The sequence below is a fragment of the Aethalodelphis obliquidens genome, unplaced genomic scaffold, assembly GCF_003676395.1.
Source record: "Aethalodelphis obliquidens isolate GAN/ISIS:26980383/991018 unplaced genomic scaffold, ASM367639v1 scaffold78, whole genome shotgun sequence".
NCBI classification, from domain to species: Eukaryota; Metazoa; Chordata; class Mammalia; order Artiodactyla; family Delphinidae; genus Aethalodelphis; species Aethalodelphis obliquidens.
The window spans coordinates 6,405,191-6,429,139 of NW_020838022.1; the positions used below are offsets into that span (position 1 = coordinate 6,405,191).

At 40.7% G+C, this 23,949-nt stretch overlaps 1 protein-coding gene across 5 annotated transcripts; it reads right to left on the reverse strand.

The window, feature by feature from the left end:
• Positions 1-2,830: 2,830 nt before the first annotated feature.
• On the reverse strand, positions 2,831-23,679 carry ZNF449 (zinc finger protein 449). Of its 5 annotated transcripts, none has more exons than XM_027092480.1 (6): positions 22,648-23,456; positions 21,936-22,019; positions 20,058-20,507; positions 18,173-18,377; positions 5,951-6,064; positions 2,831-5,758 (listed from the first exon to the last, which is right to left on the reverse strand). In XM_027092480.1, the coding sequence occupies exons 3-6, from the start codon at positions 20,409-20,411 to the stop codon at positions 4,872-4,874; spliced, it is 1,560 nt and encodes a 519-aa protein (XP_026948281.1). In that variant the 5' UTR covers positions 20,412-20,507; positions 21,936-22,019; positions 22,648-23,456; the 3' UTR covers positions 2,831-4,871. The 5 variants fall into 5 exon arrangements, with proteins under 5 accessions (XP_026948281.1, XP_026948279.1, XP_026948282.1 ...); XM_027092478.1 differs by having other exon boundaries at positions 21,936-22,182; XM_027092481.1 differs by lacking the exons at positions 21,936-22,019; positions 22,648-23,456 and adding an exon at positions 23,537-23,679.
• Between the last annotated feature and the right edge of the window lie 270 nt (positions 23,680-23,949).

The window sequence follows — 23,949 nt, forward strand, 5'->3', positions numbered from 1 at the left end:
GTTTCCAGGTAATCCTTGGAAATAAAATTTTGTTCTTGAAAATCAGTGTATCATGTTGGAGATTGTGATGGGCTTCACTCGCTCAGAGGAAAGATGACATTTTAATACCTTCTGATCCTTAAAAAAATGTGAATCTAGGCCATGCTAGTCCTTTGAGAAGTCCTGTTTGACTAGATAGTGACTAACTTACACATCACTTTGGTGAGGAGAGAACTTAACCCCCCCACCCCCAATCCCAGTAGTTGAATTTCCAGAAATGGGGAACTAAGCTGATTATTAATGCTGAAGAAAGACTAAGAGATGAGCTATCTTCTCATCTGTTCCATATCTGTTACAGAGGACTCAAAAAGAAGCAGGAGCTGCCCAAGGCTTAAGTGTAAGCTTTGGTTCTTTTTAAGAATGTTCAGTTTATACACTGGGCTAGAAATGAGAGAGGGTTGCAGAAAGAAAGAGCATGCAGTTTCCTGGAAGTGCCTAAGACGGTTTCTTTTCAGAATGTTATGGTGATGCAGGTGCAAGAGGGCAAAGCTTCATGTCTCTGTTCACCCACCTGATGGTGAGCCAGTTGGGCACTGATTCACCTGTATGTTCCCTAGACAACCTCGCCAGCACACTGGGAAACAATCCCTGCTGATTCAGCAGGGCCACTGTTGCAAAAACCTCAAAGTGCCCATCGTAGGTTCTCGCTGCTTTCAGGACAGACCACTGTGGAATCCCGAGGGAGAGCTTTCTCAGCCTGGCTGGGAAAGGGTAAGTCTCTCCGAGGTCTTTTAGCCTCCTGCTTTTAGGGCCAGCCTTGATAGCTGCTCAGCTGTTAAGAATCGCCATATAACATCCATAAAATGGACCCAATAAAACTCTTACCAAGGGAATGGGGAGTACAAAATTGCAGGGGGGCCGAACGGGGAGCAAGGCAATCTCCTCTAAGTTACTGCCTCTTCACACACACCAAGGGCATTGCCAAAGGCATTAAAGTAATTTAGAGGTCCAAGACTGTATTCTAAATTTGTGCCTTCCAAATAGAATCCTGATTCTCTAGGGTTTTTAGGATACTTAGCAAATTTTGTCAAATATGTGTCTTTTTAAAAAACCTAAATGAACTTTAAATGTAGAAATAGAGTGAACCTCATTTTCCGATCACAGGGCAGGAGAACCAAAAATTAAGAGGAAAATAGCAATATTGTACAGTTCTTGGGTCAAAGAGGAATTATAATGAAAACTGTGATAATAAATAATTTTGAAGTCATCAATAATAACATTGTGACGGTTAATTTTATGTGCCAACTTGACTGGGCTAAAGGATTCCCAGATAGCTGGTAAAACATTATTTCTGGGCATGTCTGTGAGAGTGTTTTCAGAAGAGATGTGCATTCATTCCGTGACTGAGTAAAGAGTTCCGCCCTCACCGATGTGGGTGGGCATCGCCCAATCTGTTGAGAGCCTGAATAGAACAAAAAGGCAGAGGAAGGGCAAATTCCCTCGCTCTCTTCTTCAGCTGGGATGTCCACCCTTTCCTGCCCTTGAACATTGGAGCTCCTGGTTCTCTGGCTTTTATTTATTTTTTAAATTTTTATTGGAGTATAGTTGCTTTACAATGTTGTGTTAGTTTCTGCTGTACAGCAAAGTGAATCAGCTATACGTATACATATATCCCCTCTTTTTTGGATTTCCTTCCCATTTAGGTCACCACAGAGCACTGAGCAGAGTTCCCTGTGCTATACGGTAGGTTCTCATTAGTTATCTATCTCTGGCTTTTAGACTCAGGGACCTACACCTGCAGCTCTCCCCCCATCCCCCATTCTCAGGCTTTTGGACTTGGACTGGGAGTTAAACCATTGGCTCCCCTGGTTCTTACATCTTCGGACCTGGACTGAATTACACCACCAGCTTTCCTGGTCCCCCAGCTTGCAGACGGCAGATTATGGGATGTATCAATCTTCATAACTGTATGAGTGAAGTTCTATAATAAATCGAATTTTATATATATATAAATACATACACATATGTATATGCGTATATATATAAATACATACACATATGTATATGTATGTGTGTGTGTGTGTGTATATATATATATATATATATATATATATATATATATTTATATATATATCCATCTACCCATCCTACCTGTTTCTCTGGAGAATCCTGGCTAATAGAAGCATTATATATAAAAAGTATGGAATGTGACTAAAGACATATTTAGAGGAAAATCCATAGCCTTAAATGCTTTTATCATTAAACAACAAATACTTAAGATACGATATGCTGGATATTTATTGAAAGTGTACACTGTGTGAGGCCTGAAAAACATATATTTCATTTAATCTTCATAGTACTTATGAGGTGGGTACTGCGTTTTGCTATTCGTAATACTTAGGAGGTACGTACTATATTTTGCCCTTATCTTTTTGAAATGCTCAGAAGTATAATTAGGCACATCCACACAATGTTTTAACTATGATATGTTTCCAAGGACTATTTCACATAATTCTTGATTCAATGCCACAAATATTTATTAGTGCTTATTATATACAAGACACTATGACAAAGAAATGAATAATAGATGTTCTCTACCCTGTAAAATCCAGTCATGTGTGTTTATGATATAGATGATACAGCTCATATTATGATTGCAACTAACATTACTAGCTAAATTGATTGTATTAAATGCTAAAACTGGTACATAAACCCAGCACCATGGTTGCAGGGAGTAAAGTGATTCCAACTGAGGTTGGGGGCAGGAGTCCATCGTGGTGATTGTTGCCACTGCTCAGGGAAGCATCTCTAAGTTGTTCAAACAATTAGTTAATGTGATTGAAGCAGGAAGGGCACATACATTTCCACTTTATTAAAATATTGCATAGATACAGAGCAGTTGGGCACATCCATTCTAAGGCACTGTCCTGGTTTGAATGCAATTCCACAAGAGAGAAAAGAGAAGCCATTACATTCGGTATTATTCACCTCTACATTCAGACTCCTCCCATGTTCCATGTTTATTGCTACTGGGATCTCAATTTTAACCCCAAACTTATAGCAGCATCATACTGGGACCTAGATGACAAAAATGAAAGACACATCCTGGCTCTAGCACTTGATATGATTTGGCACTTAACTACAAACTCTCTTGCATTGCTCTCCATTTGTTTCCCAACTCTTGTTTAACTAAAGATATTATAAACTCTTTATGAATTAATTTCTTTACTAGTTTTCATTAAGCCTAGAACAGGACTAGTTAGGCACATAGTAGATACCCCCAAAATGCTTCTATTAAATATCACTTCCAAGAACTTCAATGGAATAGAAAAAAATATACTTTCTGTAATTCTAGTTTAAGGAAAGGATGACTGGTATCCTCATAAAGGGGAAATACTTGAATGTCCTATTTCTTGTATTTTACAAGGAACTAGGCTGAATGAATATTTTCATGTATTAACAGCTTTAACTGACAAAGAGAGTTCTTCCCTTGCTACAGGAACTTGAGTCATTACCACTATTATATGAGAACATTTATGTAAGTAGCAATGTGTGTGTGTGAGATTATAAGTAAAATTCAAAGAGGCTGTGAATCACTGAGCAACGTATAAATATCTGAATTAGTGACCTTCACCTCCTTAAATAATGTGTGTGTGTGTTACATAAAAAACATATAAGTTTAAAGAGTTTTTCATAACACCCTTGAGACAACTGGAGATAACTAGGCTTGAGAACAATCAGACTATACAGATAGCTATAGAAATATCTGTTAAAGGCAGTGTGTTCCAAAGCATATTTGCAGAATACTAGCTTTGTGGGTCATTACTGGGTATACATGAAAAAGGGTTCTGGGCTCAAACAGGATTGTAAAACACTGAGCCAAAAGAGGTGCTTTTTCCGCCTTTACCAGAGGACCTCTCAGAATTCTTATATGCTGATGTGCGCTGTGAATCTACAAAGCAGAAACAGCAGGAAGTGATTCCCAAACTTATTTGCAGACTATCTTGTATAACTAGGTGTTCTATGACACACACTTAGGGAGACACTGAATTAAAGGATGGGTAAAATTTAAAAGCACTGAGAGATACATAGCTGGATAGCAAAGGAGAGTGAAAAGCAATGGACACTGGTTCCTCAGTCAATCTAAATTAAATTAGATTCCACTTGTATAGCTTCAACTGTCAAATGGGTTCTTCCACAAAAAGCTGACTTATTCTGGGAACAAATAAATCATCAAATCAATACTCAGCTCTAAGCCGCATCACCCCAGGCTGCAACTAAGCAGACTAGCCACCTTTGCAAAATTCAAAAGTAAAGATTAAAATTCTAATTTCCTCAAAACTAAAATTTTCAATGGAAAGAACCCAGTTCATACCAGGCAAATGAAATCGTCTTCATCCATGTGTTCCTAACACATTTTCATTATTTCATAAAATACACTGTCTCCTTTCTTGCCACTTGGGACACATATAAAGCTTTAAACTAATATAATCACCTTTAATAATGACAGCAGAATAATTATAGTGTTGCTATAATAGATATGTCAGATAAATATGATTATCCATTATGTTGACCCTACCCTGAAAAGGATTGCCATTATTTTTATGCTTACATCTATGATACGGTTGGCTTGGTTCACAAAATTTTTCAATGTAATAAAAAAATAAGAGTTGTAGAGACAGAATAAATCAAATCTAGGAAAACTGCAAGAGTAGATAGATACTCTAGAATTCATATGACTTGGAAGATGGGTTTTTAAAGTAGAAAAAAAAAGCTGTTCTTATAAGCTCAAACAAAAAAATTCTTCCAAGACAAACAGGATGCTGCAGGTTTAAGATTTTGTTTTTTGAGTTACTGTCAATCTCTGTAGGACTTGTTTCCTTTAACAATCCTTAAAGAAGACCTCTAAAGTGAGTGACTTGGTGCATAATAAGGCCTGCTCTCTGTCTGAAGCTTTTAGAACAATGACTACACTTGTATGGCTTCTCCCCTGTATGAATTCTTAAATGAATAACAAGGCTTGGTCTCTGTCTAAAGCTTTTCCCACAGTAATTACATTTAAATGGTCTCTCTTCAGTGTGAGTTCTCTGGTGCAAAGTAAGAGCTGTCAGCCTACTAAAACTTTTCCCACAATTATGACATCTATGCGGTTTCTCACCTGAATGAGTTTTCAGATGTCTTTTAAGACTTGATCCATGACAAAAGCTTTTCCCACACTCAAGGCATTTATATGTTTCTTCTTCAGAGTGGGTTCTCTGGTGCCCTATAAGGTGTGACCGCCGAGTGAATCGCTTTTTACACACCGTGCATTCATAGGGTCTCTCCCCCGTATGAAGTCGTTGGTGTCTGTAAAGGTCTGAACTACGAAGGAATCTTTTTCCACATTCAGGGCACTTATGAGGTTCCTCTCCTGAATGAATTCTCTGGTGCCCTGTAAGCTGTGACTTCCGAGCAAAACATTTCCCACACTGAGAACATCGGTGAGGTTTGTCTCCTGGACTCTTTTTCTTATGGGGTCTAGCGTTGAGGGGTTCTTCCAAGTTGGAGCTCTCAGGTTTCTCTCCTGCTGAGGGGTTCTGATGCTCTACAAGTTTTGTTAAATCTCTCTGTAAATCCTCTGGGGGGGGTTCCCATTGATTTTCTAACTGTACATAGTCCTTTTGCAAAATGGGGCCATGAAGAGCATTCCCCTCTAAAGTAACAATAAATGGATACATATTCTCCATTTTTTTCTGTTTTTCTGAAGTAGCTCCTTCATTTTCTATCCCGATCTCAAAACCTGAGAGAAGAAACAGAATGCAGATGTCACTGTGTCCCACATTGAAAAGAACATGAAGGAAAATGAGTTATATTAAACCACTGGTAGAAATAGAGACATTCTTAAGTACAATAGAATCCAAAACTCTTTACCTTGTTCAAAGTCGATTTTTTTCTTTTCTTTCTTCTGTGTTATCAACGAATGATTACTTACCTAACTTGGAATCGAGTAATTGCTTAATTTCTTTGGAATCTTGTAGTTCCTTCACCCATGCCTCTTCTCTATGCTCCAATGGAAAGCTCACGTCGAGTTTTGGTATTGGATATCCTGGCCAGAAGAAAGATGAGAAGCATAATAGTTTAGGTCACCAAAGATTTTTTCAGAGTTGAGGCTGATATCTTGGACATATGGCCCTTAATATCTAGGTCCTCCTCAACTACTATTATGTCATCTGGAATCTCTTGCAAGAGTCTTATTTTTCTTTAAGACAAGAACAAAACAAGGCTATTCTCTTCTAACCTATGGAAAGGGAGTAAATCAATTCTGTGCAGAAATCAATACAATAAACTGCTACCGTATCTATTTTGATAATAGATTTATTTAGGTTAGAGCCAAACTATGAAGTAAATCTTCATAAAGTTTTGGCACATTAAAACTGAGAAATGCTGATATTGAGTACTACGTAAAGAGAGAGAGGTAAAGCCAGAAGTTATACAACTGCTTACTGGAATAATTTCAGTTGAGATTTTCAAATTATAATGGAAACGGACTGGGTTAGCAACCAGAAAAGCAGTCTCTATGCTTGTTTCAGCTGAAGACTAGAAGTGGATCCTCTTGAAATTAACCCAAGTAACCATCAAAGGGTGTTTCTCACTGTCAAGCTAAGGACAACCAGAGAAGTTTCTACATTCAGTGCTCTGCTGTGTCCTACCACCCTCTCCTCACTGAGGAGAGCCACTCTGACTCCCATCCTCTCTCCACGCCCCTTCCTCGCCTTCCTCAGCTCTGGCCAAGTTAACCGGTCCGCCATCAAGTTTGGGTTGCAAGTGGCTCATCTGAGATCAAAATGCAGCATGATGTTTAAATATTAGCATCATTAAAATAATATCAGCAAGTTAATTTGATGAAACTTTAAAATTTAAAACATATCAAAATGGAGGAAGTGGACTAAAATACCTTATTTTATATTTTCATGGAAAAAAGGACCTTTTAAGATTAAGAAGCAAAAATGCGTTGCGAATAAAATTCTGTTTAAATTCACTATATTGTTTTTGTTTGGGTTTCAAAGCTAAGAATAGGATGAGAGGGTAATGAGACCGAGGTCAAATAAAAATGGAGGTCATAGATCAAAGGAAAGCTGCAATTACATAAAAGTAGGAGCAAACTGAAACTTGAAATAAGCAGAGAGAGTAGCAAAGGCCTAGGTGTGAAACACTAATTTATAATCTAAATGCAGGGAGGGAGACAGACTTCCAACACGATACCATGAGGAGCTTTGCAGACCTATTTCCTAGTGAAACTGGTGAAAATTACTAAAAATAACAAAGAAATGTTCAAAGTCTAGAAAATTAGGAAACATCTATTGGATTGGCCAAAAAGTTCGTTCGGGTTTTGCCATAAGATGTTCTAGAAGAACCTGAACAAACTTCTTGGCCAGCCCAATATTTTTAAAAATCTGCTAAAATTTACAGAGAACAGCAAGAGTCTTACGTATTTAAACCAAAACTGTTCTCTTTGGGCCCTCTCCCAGCTCCACTACAGACTGGCATAGCCAAGAGCCTGGGGCACTCTTTCCCCCAGCTCCCATTCAGAGGGATATCTTCCTGGGAGGGGCAGGACCCCAGCATTTGTCACCCTACCCTTAGCTATCTACAGTTGAGTCTAAATTCCAGGCCACTGTGGCTGAGAGGTGAGGGCTCCTTTCATCTACCCAGTCTCCACTGGTGGGATAGAGGATCTATCTACCTTGGGTGTAGTATTGCTGAGAATACTAGGGCCCGGATTGCCCTTGCAAGGCAGTTGTGGTTTTGTAAGGCAACTGTGATTATAAGGCAGTGGTTTCTTGCCTGGAAAGGCAAGTCAAGGAGACCTGAGGCTCAGACTTAGTGCTCAGCTCCTAAAGTGGCAATGTGACTCAGAGATAAGCACATTACTGTCCCCACCTCCAGCTCCAGAGCAATGCATCTGAGATTTGGCCTGAGAGGACAAGCAGGCCTTAAAAGAGGTAGCTCCTAAAGTCTTCTCAAAGAAACTGACTTCATTTCCAAGAGAGAGAGGAGACGTTCAAGCCTAAGGATACTCTCAAAAAGAGTGGAGGCTGTAATGAAAGGCAATTGGAAAGAGTGATAGATTTATTGCATATACACACTAAACTGTAGGCTGACTAGTTTGCAGAAGAGAACTGGGGAAAGAGACAGCTGGGAGGAGCCCTCCTGGGATCAGAACAAATCTCAAAAACTGACCTCAGGAACTAGCCCATCTAAGGTGTCTGAATTTGATTGAATTAGTCTACAGAGCAATTTATGCTCCAGGGCATTGTTGAAGCAACAGAACAATTAGCTGGTAATTAATAGCTGGGGCTGGTCATGGCGAGAGACAGCCAAAGAAAGCCCTGCAAAAACTACTGTCATTCCAGGGTGACTATGCGCACACCCAAGGCTGTGCTCCATGAGGGCAATATCAAATGCTTAATATTGCAGGGTGAACTAGAGTTCACTAAAATAATCCAGCCACTCACCAAACAAATAAACAAACTCCGGAGAGTGGGAAGAAGGACACACAGTTGCTACAGAATGTAATCTAAAATGTCCAGTTTCCAACAAAAAACAAGACATGTATGTGAACAGGAAAGTATGACCCCTACACTGGAAAAAAAAAAAAAAGCAGGCAGCAGAATCTGCCTATGAAATTGACTAGATATCTAATTTAACAGACTTCAAAGTAGCCATTATGAATGTGTTTCAAGGACTAAAGGAAACCATGATTAAAGAAGTACAGTAAATTATGATGGCATTACATCACATCAAATAGAGAATATTGATAAACAGGGACTTCCCTGGTGGCGCAGTAGTTAAGAATCCGCCTGCTAATGCAGGGGACACGGGTTCAAGCCCTGGTCCAGGAAGATCCTACATGCTGTGGAGCAACTAAGCCCGTACGCCACAACTACTGAGCCTGTGCTCTAGAGCCCGTGAGCCACAACTACTGAGCCTGCGTGCCACAACTACTGAAGCCTGAGCGCCTAGAGCCCGTGCTCCACAACAAGAGAAGCCAGTGCAATGAGAAGCCTGCACACCGCAACAAAGAGTAGGCCCTGCTCACTACAACTAGAGAAAGCCCGTGCGCAGCAATGAAGACCCAACGCAGCCCAAAGATAAATAAATAATTAAATTTAAAAAATATTGATAAATAGAAATTATTTAAAAAATAATTGAAATCGAGTCCCCCTAAAACTGAGTTCCTCTGCTGAGTTTATGATTAACCCCTCTATCCAAAATTTTATTCCCTTTTTTGTCTGGCACCTGTTCCCCTCAGGATTGAGGAGTATCAATGCAAAGGGGGGATTGAAACCAAGCAGGACTCTCTGTGTCCTCCATTTCTTGTTTGTAGAAAAAGGCTTTAGCCTCCTAGGCCTTCCCTGACTTCCAAAGAGCAAATTCAAGCAGTTACTAATTAGGGAAGTGAGGGAGTGCAGAAACAAAGGAAAAGCAGTCAAGAAACAATAGTTCAGTAAACAGAGTCCTAGTTCCTCCTCAAGGGAGGGAGATATACGTGCGTGTGTGTGTGTGTGTGTGTGTGTGTATAAAATAATCTGATACATATCTTTGAGTTGTTCTGCAGGAGCTAAGGTTCCCCATCCAGGTGGAGGATGGTAACTACCTTCTGAGACCCCAGACTGGTCAGAAACTTGATGACTGAGATTCCTGAAACATCACTCTGCTACCTCACTATCAACCAATCAGAAGAAAGTCATGCACCCTGCAGCCCTCACTCCAAATGCTGCCTTTAAAAACTCTTTCCTGAAACCCATCAGGGAGTTCAGGTCTTTTAGGTATGAGCCATCTGTTCTCCTTGCTTGGCCCTGCAATAAACCTTTCCTTGCTCCAAACTCTGACATTTCTGTTTGTTTGGCCTCACTGTGTGCCAGGCACAAAAACTTGGGTCTGACAATAGAATCAAGTGGTAATTCTGGAGTTGAAAAGTACAATGACTGAAATGAAAATTTCACTACAGTGGCTCAAGAGTACATCTGAACTGTCAGAAGAATTGCTGAACTCGAAGACATATCAATAGAGGTTATGCTATGAAAAGAACAGAGGCAGAAAAGAATGAAGAAACATGAATGGAGTCTCAGAGAAAAGTGGGGCACCATTAAGTGCACCAACAGATATATAATGAGAGAACCAGAAGGAGAGGAGTGAGAGAAAGGAGCCGAAAAAATATTTGAAGAAATAATGGCCCCAAACTCCCCAAATGTATTTAAAAATATCAATATACACACCTAGGAAGCTCAATAAATTCCATGTACAATAACTACAAAGAGATCTACAAACAGACACATCAGAGTAAAAATCCTAAAAGCCAAATAAGAAGAAAAAACCTTGAAAGACAGCAAATGAAAAATGACTTGCCACTTACAAGGGAACCCTAGCAAGATTAAAAGCTGAGTTCTCATCAGAAACAACAGAGGCCAGAAGACAGTGGGATAATATATTCAAAGTGTTCAAAGAAAAATAAAAACTGTCAACCAAGAATCTTATATCCAGAAATACTATCTTTCAAAAATGAATATGAAATAACATTTCTGATAAACAAAAACTGATGAGAATTCATCGGTAGCAGACTTGCCTAACATGAAACACTAAAGGAAGTTCCTTAGTCTGAAAGCAAGTGATCCCAAACAGTACCTGAATCTACATGGAAAAACAAAGGGCACAAGTAAGGGTAATTATTTAATTATAAAAGATAGTACAAATACAAATTTCTGTTTCTTGTCTTAAAAGATTTTAAAAGTGATTATGTAAAACAGTATGTATGTAGTATATTGTTGGGCAAATAACATATAGAAATGTATTCTATTTGCCAATAACAGCACAAATGAAGTGGGTAGGAGAAAGCTGTACTGGGCTAAAGAAATGACTTCTAACTGAAGTTAGAACTTGAATCCACAGGAAAAATGAAGAAAATCAGAAATGATAAATAATGTTAATATAACAAAAGCTATAACATATACTTGTTTTCCTTTCTTCTCCCAGCTCCTTTAAAAGTCTTAAAATTATATAAAGTAATAACTATAACAAGATATTGTTGAGTTTGTAACATTTTTGATATAATATGTATGACAGTAACACCCCAAAAGGGGAAAAAGGGAATAGAGTTACATAGGAGAAATATTTCTATGGCTCACTGACATTGTTAGTATAAATCCGAAGCTGATTATGATAAGTTAAGATGTACATAATAAATCCTAGAGTAATCACTAAGGAAATAGCTTTAAAAATAGTGAAAATTCATTAAAGTACATAAATTTTACATTGAAAATATTTACTTAGTGTCAAAGAAAGCAGTAAGTGAGGGATAGAGGAGCAAAACAGATATGAGACACATACAAAAACAAAAAGTGAAATAGCAGATATAAATCCAACCATATCAAAAAAAAAATAAGATTAAATGGTATGAATTAAACAACTTGATCAAAAGGCAGAGATTGTCAGACTGGATTTTTAAAAATCCAACTATATGCTGTCTAAGGAGACACATTTCAGATTCAAAGATACAAATAGATTGAATGGAAAAAAATGGAAAAAGATATATCATGCAAGTAGTAACCACAAGACAGCTAGAATGACTATATTAATATACAAAATAGACATTAAAACAAAAAAGTTATTAGAGATAAATAGAATCATTTTATAATGATAAAAGAATCAATCCATCAGGAAGATGTAACAATTATAACCATACGTGCACTTAATAACAGAATACCAAAATACATGAAGGAAAAATGGACAGAAATAGTAAAAGAAATAGGCAATTGAATAGTAATAGTTGGAGACTTCAATATCTCCTTGCACTATTGGATAGGAAATTTAGGCAGATGATCAACAACAGAAGACTTAAAAATTACCATAAACCAACTAAACATCACAGACATTTATAGAACACTCCAACCAACAACAGCAGAATATACATGCTTCTCAAGTGCACAGAGAAAATTCTACAGGACAGTTGAGATACTATACCGTAAAACAAGTGTTCAAAAATGTTAAAGGGGACTTCTTTGGTGGCGCAGTGGTTAAGAATCCGCCTGCCAGTGCAGGGGACACGGATTCAAGCCCTGGTCTGGGAAGCCCGCACATGCTGCGGAGCAACTAAGCCCGTGCGCCACAACTACTGAGCCTGCGCTCTAGAGCCTGCGTGCCACCACTACTGAAGCCCACGTGCCACAACTACTGAAGCCCATGCACCTAGAGCCCGTGCTCCACAACAAGAGAAATCACCGCAATAAGTCCGCACACCACAATGAAGAGTTGCCCCCGCTCGCCACAACTAGAGAAAGCCCGCGCACAGCAAAGAAGACCCAATGCAGCCCCAAGATAAAAATAAATAAATGAATAAAAATTTATAAAAAATGTTAAAGGATCACAATTACAAAGTATATTCTCCCACCAAAATGGAATGAAATTATAAATAAATAACAGAAAGGAAACTGGGAACTTCACAAATATTTCAAAATTGAACAACATACTCCTAAGTAACCAATCAGTCAAAGAAGAAATCAAAAGGGAAACTAGAAGTATTTTGAGGTAAATGGAAACGAAATGAAAATGAAAACTTAGGACTGTAAAACCAGTGCTTAGAGGGAAATTTATAGCTATGAATGCCTATATTAGAAAGGAAGAAAAATCTCAATAACCTAACTTTGCACCTTACACCATCTCTGGATACAGAGAACATGTGCTCATACTTGAGCTTCTTCTTGGATGAACTTCTTAATTATCTACCAACCTCGCCCCCCACTCACCTTGTCGTCCTACATCCTACATAACATTCAGATCCTTGTGCCTCTGGTGCACTCAGCCTCCACTTCCTGGACTCTCAGAGCCCTGCTCCTGACACTATAACCAATTTGCATTTCCCAACCTATGCTCATGACCCATGTCAGCGGAGGCTACTGACCATTCCTTGACCCATCTTCCACCCTTCTGACGTTAGTTCCTGTCCTCTACTCTTACACACTCCATAGTATACCATCACAGATGCTGAATGAATTGGACGCTTATTGAAAAGGTTTTCACAGATATCAGCCCTCCTTCTATCTGCTAACATGGTGATAACAGTTATGACTTTTATACAGCAAAGATCAAACACTTTGATGATACAGAATAAGTGAAGGCAAGGAGAATTTGGCACTCTCATATGCTGTGGTGGGAGAATAAATTGGTACAACAATTTTGGAGGACAATTTGACAATATCTATTAAAGTTTTAAATACCCATTAACCAATCAACCCCACTTCTAGAAATTTAGCCTATTGACACCTGCATATACACAAGGATGCTCACTGTATATTTTATAGCTTGGCTCCAGGGCTTTGAATCAATGTTGAATGGCAGTCAGAAAGCAGGCTCTAATTTCTACTTCTGTCAGGGGGCTCTTCTCTTCATCCTCAATGCAGACTAGTCTGTGTAGCTGCTATTACCATTGGATGAGTGGTTTTACAGCAATAGAAGAAACATCAATTGCTATTCAGTTGGTATAAAATAAGAGGGTCCTACAAATAGAAACCAAAGTCTATTACCTTAAATTTAACCATTGCTTCTGTCTTTTAGACTATAGTCTAGAACCTTAGACCTTAGTTTCCAAGTGATGATAATGTGTTGTCCAGGATGTTAAACTCACCTCATGGTTATAGCCAAGAGACTCATCATGGGTATATTTTATTTGACCTAATTAACTAAAGAAATTTACTCAAGAAAAATTGACTGCAGAAAAAGAAAAAAAAGATACAAGGATATAATGCACAGCACAGGGAATATAGCCAATATTTTATAATAACTTTAAATGGAGTATAGTCTATAAAAATACTGAATCACTATGTTGTACACCTGAAACTAACACAATATTGTAAATCAACTACACTTCAATTTAAAAACTACTTTCTGACGTAAAAAAACTGAAGTATAAAGTAAAAGGCTAGTAGGGACAGGGAAGCATAGGTGCATACTTGTTTTAAAATATAGCTCCACATTCTTTGATATTTTTCCCTTCAAGTGGTGGAGTTTAATTTTCTTCCCCTTAAGTGTGGGTTGGATTTAGTGACTTTCTTCTAGTGAATAGAATATGGTAGAAGTGATGGTGTGTGACTAGTTCATCAAAAACATTGTGGCATCCTCCTTGCTTTCTCTTGATTCGTTTGCTCTGGGGGAAATCTGCTGCTGTGTTGTGAGGACACTCAGGCAGCCTATGGAGAAGACTGCTTAGCAGGGAACTGAGGTCTCCTGCCAGCCCCTGCTGACATCTTGACAGCAACTACATGAGCAGCTCTGAGCCAGAAACACCCTGTCAACCACTCCCAAATTCCTGACTCTCAGAAACTGTGAAGTGATAAGTGCTTTTTCTTTTAAGCTACTAAATTTTGGGGGGTAATTTGTTATTCAGCAAAAGCTATCTAATACAAAGAGGGAAAAAGCAACTTGAGGTTAACAAAGAAGGTACTTGATTGATGAATGTTCCCCCCATCCCAGGCTCAGGGAATGACTTCATTAAGCCCCATTATCAAACATTGTGTCATAAAGTCTCCACTGTACCAAGAAATATCATTACTATTGTTAGGGCTGGATATTAGCTAATGATACATCATTTAGTATAAAGAAATTTAAGTTACAAGACTCTTTTGTTGCTCTGCGGACAGCATTTTTTGCCCTACTTTTTACTTTAAATTTTCATCTCTCATATCCTGCATCACCAAAAAGATGTGACCTTTGACATTTTGTATACAATTTCCTAGTGTAAGCTCATGTGGTTAAATTAAAAAAACCTGAGGCTTTGGCAAATGAAAATTGTTCCAAATTTGGTGTACTAATTTTGAACTCCAGACTTTCAAAGATAAGCATGGTATACTTTATATTTTTAGGACCAGCACATCTTTTCTTTCTTATTGCAGACATTCTAATATTTTTGCCTATCTCTAACATCTGGCGTGTCTGGCTTGAATTCAAATAAGGGATTTTTTTTAAATAAGGGATTTTTTAAAGCTTATGTATTTCTTAGATCTCTTTATATTTTCTACTTAAGTTCTTTTCCCTCTCTCTCTTATTCTCTCTTCCCACCCCCCTCTGTATTCACATTAAATGAATATCATTAGGTGAATATATGTGTGTATATACATATATTTTTTTCCATTTTCTATATACCCAACAACTTAATGTTTTGCTAACAGGGAATACATTCCAAACTTTAATATAAAATCAACTGACCTCTTCCATTACTTTGAAATTTCTTCTATTCTGCCAGCATCCTGTGCTTTTCACTCACTCAGCCTACAATATGATGTGCTTCATGTAATATACCGAAGATGTTTTCATTTAAAAAAAAACCAGTAAAAGTATAAGCAACCTTTAAATTATAGAACAATAAGTCTTGCATCATTTTGCAAAGCATAATATATCACTTTAACAGTGATGAAAAAGGGGTAGTTTCCTCTCCTCCAAATTGGTATATTTTACTCGTTTAACTCATTCTATCTCTTCCTTGTTGAACACACTGGACATTCCCGTGCTTTAAAGAGTAAAGTATTACAATCAAGAGCAACATTGCTGTTCTGCATCATCTGTGATCTTTGTACCTGGGACTGTTGCTAAGAGGAGCAAATTAACATGGGGAATGAGAGTGCATGTGCAAAAACATTTATCATTAAATATTTCTAGCTAAGTTTCACTACTTATTGCTGGCATACATACAAAATTACAGATTTTTTAGAACTTTTAAACAGACTATAGACTATAGGTAATGTAAAGATTGGAACGTAAATGACAATATTATATAGTTCTGCTTTGACCATAATATACATACATATGTAGTTGTCGGTTTTTCTTTTTTGTCACCTTTATTTTAAAATATCTAGAGACCCACAAACACCTCAAACTCCACATGGTCAACATGGTCAAATCTAAACTCACATTGACCCACCAAATCTGATCCTCTCTTCTGTTCTCTGTGTCAGTGAATAATATTATCAACCTTCCCAGTTCATTGGCCAGAATCCTGGATACCATCCTTAACCTCTTTTTCTTCTTCATCCAACACCCAGTCAATCACCAAGTCCCATAATTTCTATTTCCTACTTATCTTTCAAATTGGTCTTTTTCTCTCTACCACCACCGACACAATCTTAGACCAGAAAATCATGCTCTCTAAGGTGGATGATTGCAGGATAGCTGTTTCCAGTCTTCCCTCTATTATTGTAGCCAGAGTGACCTTCTAAATGCAAATCTGTGTATATCCCTGCCTTACTTAAGAACATCCAGTGGTTCCCCACTGTCCTAGTAATAAAGCATATCTTCTCAACAAGGCTGACAAAGTTCTTCAAGATCCAGGACCCTGCTTCTCTCTCCAGCCTCTTCAGTGCAACTCTGGCTCCTCTGCTTCTCCTCTGCGCCCTCAAACTGCAGCAGGAAGTCTTCAAATATGCCATGCTCTCTAGCCCTCTGAGCCTTTGCATAGGCTGCCCATTCTGTCCAAAGCCCTCTCCCCTCCCCACTTCCACCACTCAGCAGGCTTACTGCAATTCATCTTGTAGGTGTCTACCCAGATCCCCCTTCCTCAGGGATGCCTTCCCTCTCTGCCAAAAAGCTGGTTAGGTGGCAATCCTATGAGCATCCTACTCCCTCCAATACATCATTTTACAGTCCTATTTTCATATCTGAATCATCCATAGGAGCTGAAGCTCCAAGGTGCCTGGGACTGATTTTCTGTCTTGTGTACTAGAGACCCCAGGGTGGCAACCCACTGAATGAGGAAAATATTTGCAAATCATACACCTGATAAAGGATGGATATCCAGCATATATAGAGAACTCTAAAATTCAACAACACCAAAAAAAAAAAATCAAAAATGTGCAAAGGACCTGATTAGACATTCTCCAAGGAAGATTTACAAATGGTCAATAAGCACATGAAAAGATGCTCAACATCACTAATCATTTGGAAAATGCAAATCAAAACTACAGTGAGATACCACCTCACACCCATTAGGAATGCTACTATCAAAAAAAAAACAGGTGTTGGTGAAGATGTGGAGAAACTGGAAACCTTGTGCACAGTTGGTGGGAACATAAAATGGTACAGTCGCTGTGGAAAACAGAATGGAAGTACCTTAAAAAATTAATTAAAACTAGAAATGCCGTATGATCCAGCAATTTCACTTCTGGTTATATACCCAAAAGAAGTAAAAGCAGGGTCTCAAACAGATATTTTTACATCCATGTTCACAGAAGCATTATTCACAATAGCTAAGATGTAGAAGCAGCCCAAGTATACGTTTATGGAAAATGGATAAGCTAAATGTGATATATACATACAAAGGATTATTATTCAGCCATTAAAAGGATGGAAATTCTGAACCCTGAGGACATTATGCTAAGTAAAATAAGCCAGAAAGGTGAATGGTGGTTGCCGGGGGTGGGGGGCGGTGGTGGAATGTAAAAATGGGGAGTTATTGTTTAAATGGGTCTAGAGTTTCAGTTTTACAAGATGAAAATAGTTATGGAGATGGATACTGGTAATGGCTCCACAAAATTATAAATGTATTCAATGCCACTGAACTGTACACATAAAAATGGTTAAGGTGGCAAACCTTAGGTCGTGGGTATTTTACCACAATAAAAAAAATTGAAAAGAGAAAAATAGGCTTCCTGAGCAGGGTCATTAGCTTAAGGGGTTTTCAATCCCATTCGATTGAAGGTGCTTTGTGCCCAGCTATCCCCAGAGAGATATTTCCTCCTTCTGCTCTTTTTTTATTTTTTGATTTTTTTGATGTGGACCATTTTTAAAGTCTTTACTGAATTTGTTACAATGTTGCTTCTGTTTTATGTTTTGGTTTTTTTGTCCACGGGGCCGGTGGGATCTTAGCTCCCTGACCAGGGATCGAACCCACACTCCCTGCATTTGGATCTTACCTCCCTGACCAGGGATCAAACCCACACTCCCTGCATTTGGATCTTACCTCCCTGACCAGGGATCAAACCCACACTCCCTGCATTTGGAAGGCAAAGTCTTAACCACTGGACCGCCAGGGAAGTCCCTCCTCCTTCTACTCTTGATCAGAGTGGCCTGTTTCCATCAGGTTATCGGTATTCTAAGCAACCTCAACCCTGGAGAGCTCTTGAGCTCTCAAAATGGAAACCAAAGAAAGGAAATAAAACCCTTGCCTTACCAGGGTCCAGAAAGGGCTGGCCTTCCCCAGCAGCACCGAAGCTCAGCTCCTGCGGCCCTGCCTGTGGGATCCACGCCTCTGCCACTGGGACCTCCGGGGCAGGTCCCATTACTTGGAGTGGGGGTGACTCCAGGTGGATGTTTGGCGGTATGTGTGCCATTCCCACTGGTGCCAGTTCTTCCAAGAGCATTTCCTGTCTATCGAGCTGGGGGAAATGCCAGAACCGTCACTGAAGTCCAGACCAGCCCTGCCCAGTAGCAATATAATGCAAGCCACCCATGTCCTTTTAAATGTACCAGCAGCCATATGAAACAAAAAATGAAATAGGTAAAGTTGATCTTAATAACACACAGTATTTAACCCAAAAATATCTAAAATATCATAATTTCAGAATGTAATCAATATAAACAATTGTTACGAGATATTACACCGACTTTTGTTTCATACTAAGTTCTTGGAATGTGCTGTGCATGTTATACTTACAGCACATCGCGATTTGGACTAGCCACATTGCAAGTGCCCCAGAGCCACCCCTGGCTAGTGGCTGTTCTGGGTGGTGCGCGACTAGACCATACAAAGTAAGCTAAACCGAGAAGATGGAGAAAGGAAGGGAAACCATAAATTCATTCTATCCTAGGGGGACAGGGACCCTTGGATGACTCCAAGGAGAGTTGACCCCATCAACACACCAGGCAGAAGTGCCCCTAATGCCCACCAACAAACACTTTCTTCTCCCAAAGATTCTGTCCGTGCTCAGCTATGGCTTTCACTGGATGGTTCTGAACAGAGGCCAGCGCCACCGCCCCCATGGGGCATTTTGCCTATGATGGCAGGTGGTGGCTATCAGAATGTAACGAGCCAGAGGTGGGAGTCTATGTACTCGGCTGGCCAAAATGTTCGTTCGGGTTTTGCTGTAACGTCTTATGGAAAAACCAGAACAAACTCTTTGGCCAACCCAATAATTCACAGGGCAGAATTGTTCCACCTCCCAAACAATTTAGGAATGTTCCCTCAAACATTCATGTACGTAAAAAGAACCTTTCAAGGACCTCACCCTGTTGGTCATATAAACACAAAATATTTTTGCATATTTTAGCATGACTTGAATGCTCTAGGAAAGCATTACTTTGGAAATCAAATGAAGACTATACTACTTATTGTTTGGACTGACCAAGAGTTGTTTGCCACTTTGAGAAATCATATGACCAACAGCAACACCGCTCACAGTGTTTGAGCTGTATCACATCAGTCAGAAGTTCTGCCTGTCGCCTTCCCAATGTATCTGTGCATAGATTCAAGCAAATGACAACCTCCTGAAGTTTTGGTGCAGTCAAGCCCAAATATGTGCACGCTCACATGCTTATTAATTCATAAGAAATCACATTCCTTTTCCTTTATATTCCTTCTAGACTCTACTTGACTCAGGGTTGGCAAAATTTTCTTGTAAAGAGACAGACAGTAAATATTCTAGGCTTTGTGGGTTGTATTGGTCTGTTGCCTCTTCTTTTTTTTTAAACCACTCTTCAAAAAGGTAATAACCATTACTAGCTCATGGGTTGTATAAAAACAGGCTTTGTCCAATATTTGGCCCATAGAGCACTTATTATATTGATTTTTTTTCTAATTCGGTGTATATAAGGAGGTTATATTATCTATAAATTTCATTTTAGCACAGTAAAGGGGACATTACCAAGTATCTGTTATAGAAGTGGAGTTGGGTTTAATAGTTGAGAATCACTGAAACATATGCAAATTCCAGCAGAAGGAAAAAATGGAAAGCCCTGCAGGGAAATCCTGAGGCACCAGACAGAACGTCTGATCCGGTCCCAGCTGCCTCTGCTACTTCTTTTGGTCTAATTCCCAAGATCCCAACCTCTTTTCTCACCTGCTGCTCTGGTATCTCAAGTTCTCTCTGTAAGTCTTCTATCAGTGACACAACTCTTTCTCTGTTCTCCGGGCAATGTTCCCTCACCCAGGTCTCTATCTCTGTGGGCAGAATCGTTAGGAATTGCTCCAACACCAGCAGCTCCAAGATTTGCTCCTTAGAACGCATCTTTGGCTTCAGCCATTGACAGCAGAGCTCCCAGAGTTTGTTGAAAGCTTCATGAGGCCCAGATGCTTCTTTGTACTGGAACTGCCGGAAGCGCTGGCGGAAGACCTCACAGTCGGTATCATACTCTTGAAACACCGAGCCCTGATTCAAGGAGGCCTGGATTGCACAACCCAGGGCCACAGCCATCGCCAACTTCCAGCACTGTACAATTTATCTGGGTCCCGAAGCGGCAGATTCCAATTTCTTTCTTTGTGTTATCCTCCGGGCAGAGCCACCTACAAGCTGAGGACGGGACAAAATGAGGAAGGAGAAACAGCAGTGGTTACCAGAGGGTAGACTAACCTCCCTTAACTTGCTTACTTTTCTCCAAAGCCCTAAAGAAGCAGATCATAATCTTTTGGGGGGTTTTGAGAATCTGATGAAAGTCATGGACAATTTCTAGAAAGATACACTACACAGCAAATTCAATTTCAAAAAGTTTACAAAATCTTCAAGACCATCCACGGATTCTCTAGAACTGTGCTATCCAATATGGTATTCGATAGTCCCGTGTGGGTCGGGGGAGAGATAAATTAGGAGTTTGGGATTAACAGATACACACTACTATATATAAAATAAGTAGACAACAAGGACCTACTGTACAGCACAGGGAACTATACTCAATATCTTATAATAACCTATAATGGAAAAAGAATCTGAAAAAGAACATATATATATACACACACACACACACATATATGTACATATTGGGTTGGCCAAAAAGTTCGTTTGGTTAGTGAATACATTGTTCCATAAGGTTTCTCGTGAAAATGAAAAATGTGTCCTTTATTTTCACTTAAAACCGAACAAACTTTTTGGCTGACCCAATACATATATATCTGAACCACTTTGCTGTATATCTGAAACTAATACAACATTGTAAATTAACTACAACATTGTAAATTAACTCAGTAAAAATAAAATAGTCCCATGTGGAAGTTTAAATTAATTAAAACTAAAAATTCAATTTCTCATTCATACTAGCCACATTTCAAGTGCTCAAGAGACATCTTTGTGTGGTACATATATACAATGGAATATTACTCAGCTATAAAAAAGGATGAAATAATGCCATTTGCAGCAACATTGATGAACCTAGAGGTTGTCATACTTAGTGAAGTAAGTCAGACAAAGACAAATATATGATATCGCTTATATGTGGAATCTAAAAAAAGGCTACAAATGAACTTATGGACAAAACAGAAATACAGTTACAGATGTAGAAAATAAACTTATGGTTACCGGGGGGTAAGGGGTGGGGGAGGGATAAACTGGAAGATTGGGATTGACACATACACACTACTATATATAAAATAGATAACTATTAAGGACCTACTGTATAGCACAGAGGACTCCACTCAGTACTCTGTAATGGTCTATGTGGGAAAAGAATCTAAAGAAAGAGTGGATATACGTATATGTATAACAGATTCACTTTGCTGTACACATGAAACTAACACAACATGGTTAATCGACTATACCCCAATAAAAATTTTAAAAAAGAGACATCTTTGCAGAAAGTTCTATTGGACAGCTCTGCTCTAGAATTCCATGGACCCAGTGAACCCCTACAGATTTAGTGGCCTTTAAACCCAGTCCCAGCCTAATTTCAAATGTCTTGTGTTTCTGAATATAGCTAGGCCACAGAAGAAATGGAGGAGCAATACTTACAATGGTGAAGAACCATGAAAGTCCATCTACTTTTGAGTAACCCTTAGTCACCTTCAACCATGGGCATCTTGGCTAGGGCCATGCCTTGCAAAGACAGCAAACCACCAATCAGTCCCTAATTCCTCTCCACTGGAGGTTATGCATAGTTCAGGCAACATCACCGTGACCCTCATCCTGAAACAGCATTCTAAGTGACTTTCTCATGAGCAAAACACATGGCAACAGGGCAGGCCAGCAGGAATCAGTTCTACATTAATAACCAAGAACATCTGTCACATTCATCACGCCTTGTGCCAGCTACTGTTCTAAGCCTCCCACACGCATCGGTTCATTTAGCCCTCACCCAACGTTAGGAGGTGGGCTCTAGTACTGTGCCCTGAATACAGATGAGGGGACTGAGGTGAACCTGAGGAGGACGGAATAACTTTGTCCCAAGTCACACAGTAAACGTCAGAGGGAAGTGGGGAGGAGGTTGGAATCTACAGACTCCCGCACTGCTCACGTCCCAAACATCCACATATTCTCTGAGTGCAGCCTCTGAGGTCACAGAGGCCGTCACGTACATGTCCCCACAGGTCTCAGCACCGGTGCCCACTCCCCCCACCGCCCCGTGTGCTGTGGCTGCACTCTGTCTGCATTTGCCAGGACGCCTCATGTACCTGTCCTCTTCCTTGGGGTGGTGGGACAAGGAAAAATATGCTCATGATCTCACCCAGTCATGCCAGATGGGCACTGCCCCCATAGCACCGTTATCTTGATGGCAGCCTGGGCTTCAGCGGCAGACCCATCTCGTGATAACATGCTAGCTCTGAGTCCCTGACGCCCAGGGCTTCTGTCGCTAACACGAGATAATCACGGCATCTCTTTCATAGAAGTTCCTGAGGCGGATCCCAGCGCAGGGAAAGGAACAGCAGTGTGCCTGGCACAGAGGAAGCGCTCAGGAAAGCTCATTTCCTAGGAAGCTTCTATTTCCTCCCACCCCACCCCGCCAAGGCACCTAACCGTCGCTGGAGGGCATCCAGGGACCGTGCTGGTTTGGGCTATGGACCCGCCTTGAATGCGCTCCAGCCTCACAGCTGGGCAGCCCTCCGCGGACGGTCCCCAACCTTCCACCACGCCGACCAGGGACTTGACCCTCCGCCTTTCTCCCTGTCGGCCCTTCCGGATGAAAACTTCACTCCACCCCGGGGCTGATGGCTTCTCCTCAAAGCCTCCTGAATGAAGCCGGCCCACAGGGCCCGTGGATGAAGAAGGGTGTAAAGAGAGGGCACTCGGGGAAAGGATAGGGGGACAAGCCTAAAAACCGGCTTAAAATCGGGGGGCCGCGGCGCGCCCCGAGCGTGCTCCCCGGGGAGGATGTCCCGCAGCCCGGAGGGGCGCTCCCCGCCCAGGAGAAGCCCGGGAAGGCCCGGCCGGGTCGCAGGGAGCGGCGGCGGGGATCCGGGCCGGACAGGGGCCCGCCGCCCGTCGCTCCTTCCCGTGCCCGCACCCGGACCGGGGCTGGAAGCGGCCGGTTAGCGCAGCCCGAGCGGGAAGGGAGCCCCGCTCCCCGCGCCCGCGCCCCAGGGACGGCCACGCCCTCTGACCGCTCCGGGACTCACCGCCTCAGCGCCCACGGCTCTCCCAGGCTCACGGGGGGCAGCTGCCCAGGGCGCAGGCGCGCGGCCAGGCTGCGGACTACAACCCCCGGCAGGCTACACGCCACTCGCCTAAAGATCTCGGCCCCTAAGGATGCTGACGCGGGAGAGGCTGGGAGTTTCCTTGGTCTCCCCTCGGCCTGAGGCCGCTTTTGGAAGCGATCCCATTTCCGGTCTTAAGCGACTCTAGATTCCCGGGGACTGGGTGGGGCGTGCTCCAGTTCTAGATCCTAGTGAGGGCTTCTCTCCCGTCAGCCCTAGAGTAACCGGAGCGACTGGGGACATCCTTAAATCTGTTATGACTGTATCAGTGATTCTCAAACCTCTCTCTTTAGGAAGAATTTTTTTGCGAGAATCTTAAAAATTCAGATTTCTGC

What these genes read in the sequence shown, in the direction of transcription:
- ZNF449 (XM_027092481.1), bottom strand. Translation starts at nt 20,411, where the DNA reads ATGGCTGTGGCCCTGGGTTGTGCAATCCAGGCCTCCTTGAATCAGGGC. An exon ending in TTGAGATACCAGAGCAGCAG is followed by an intron (nt 18,378 to 20,057) that starts GTGAGAAAAGAG and finishes CATTTCCCCCAG; the next exon opens with CTCGATAGACAGGAAATGCT. An exon ending in ATTACTCGATTCCAAGTTAG is followed by an intron (nt 5,759 to 5,950) that starts GTAAGTAATCAT and finishes TTCTTCTCTCAG; the next exon opens with GTTTTGAGATCGGGATAGAA.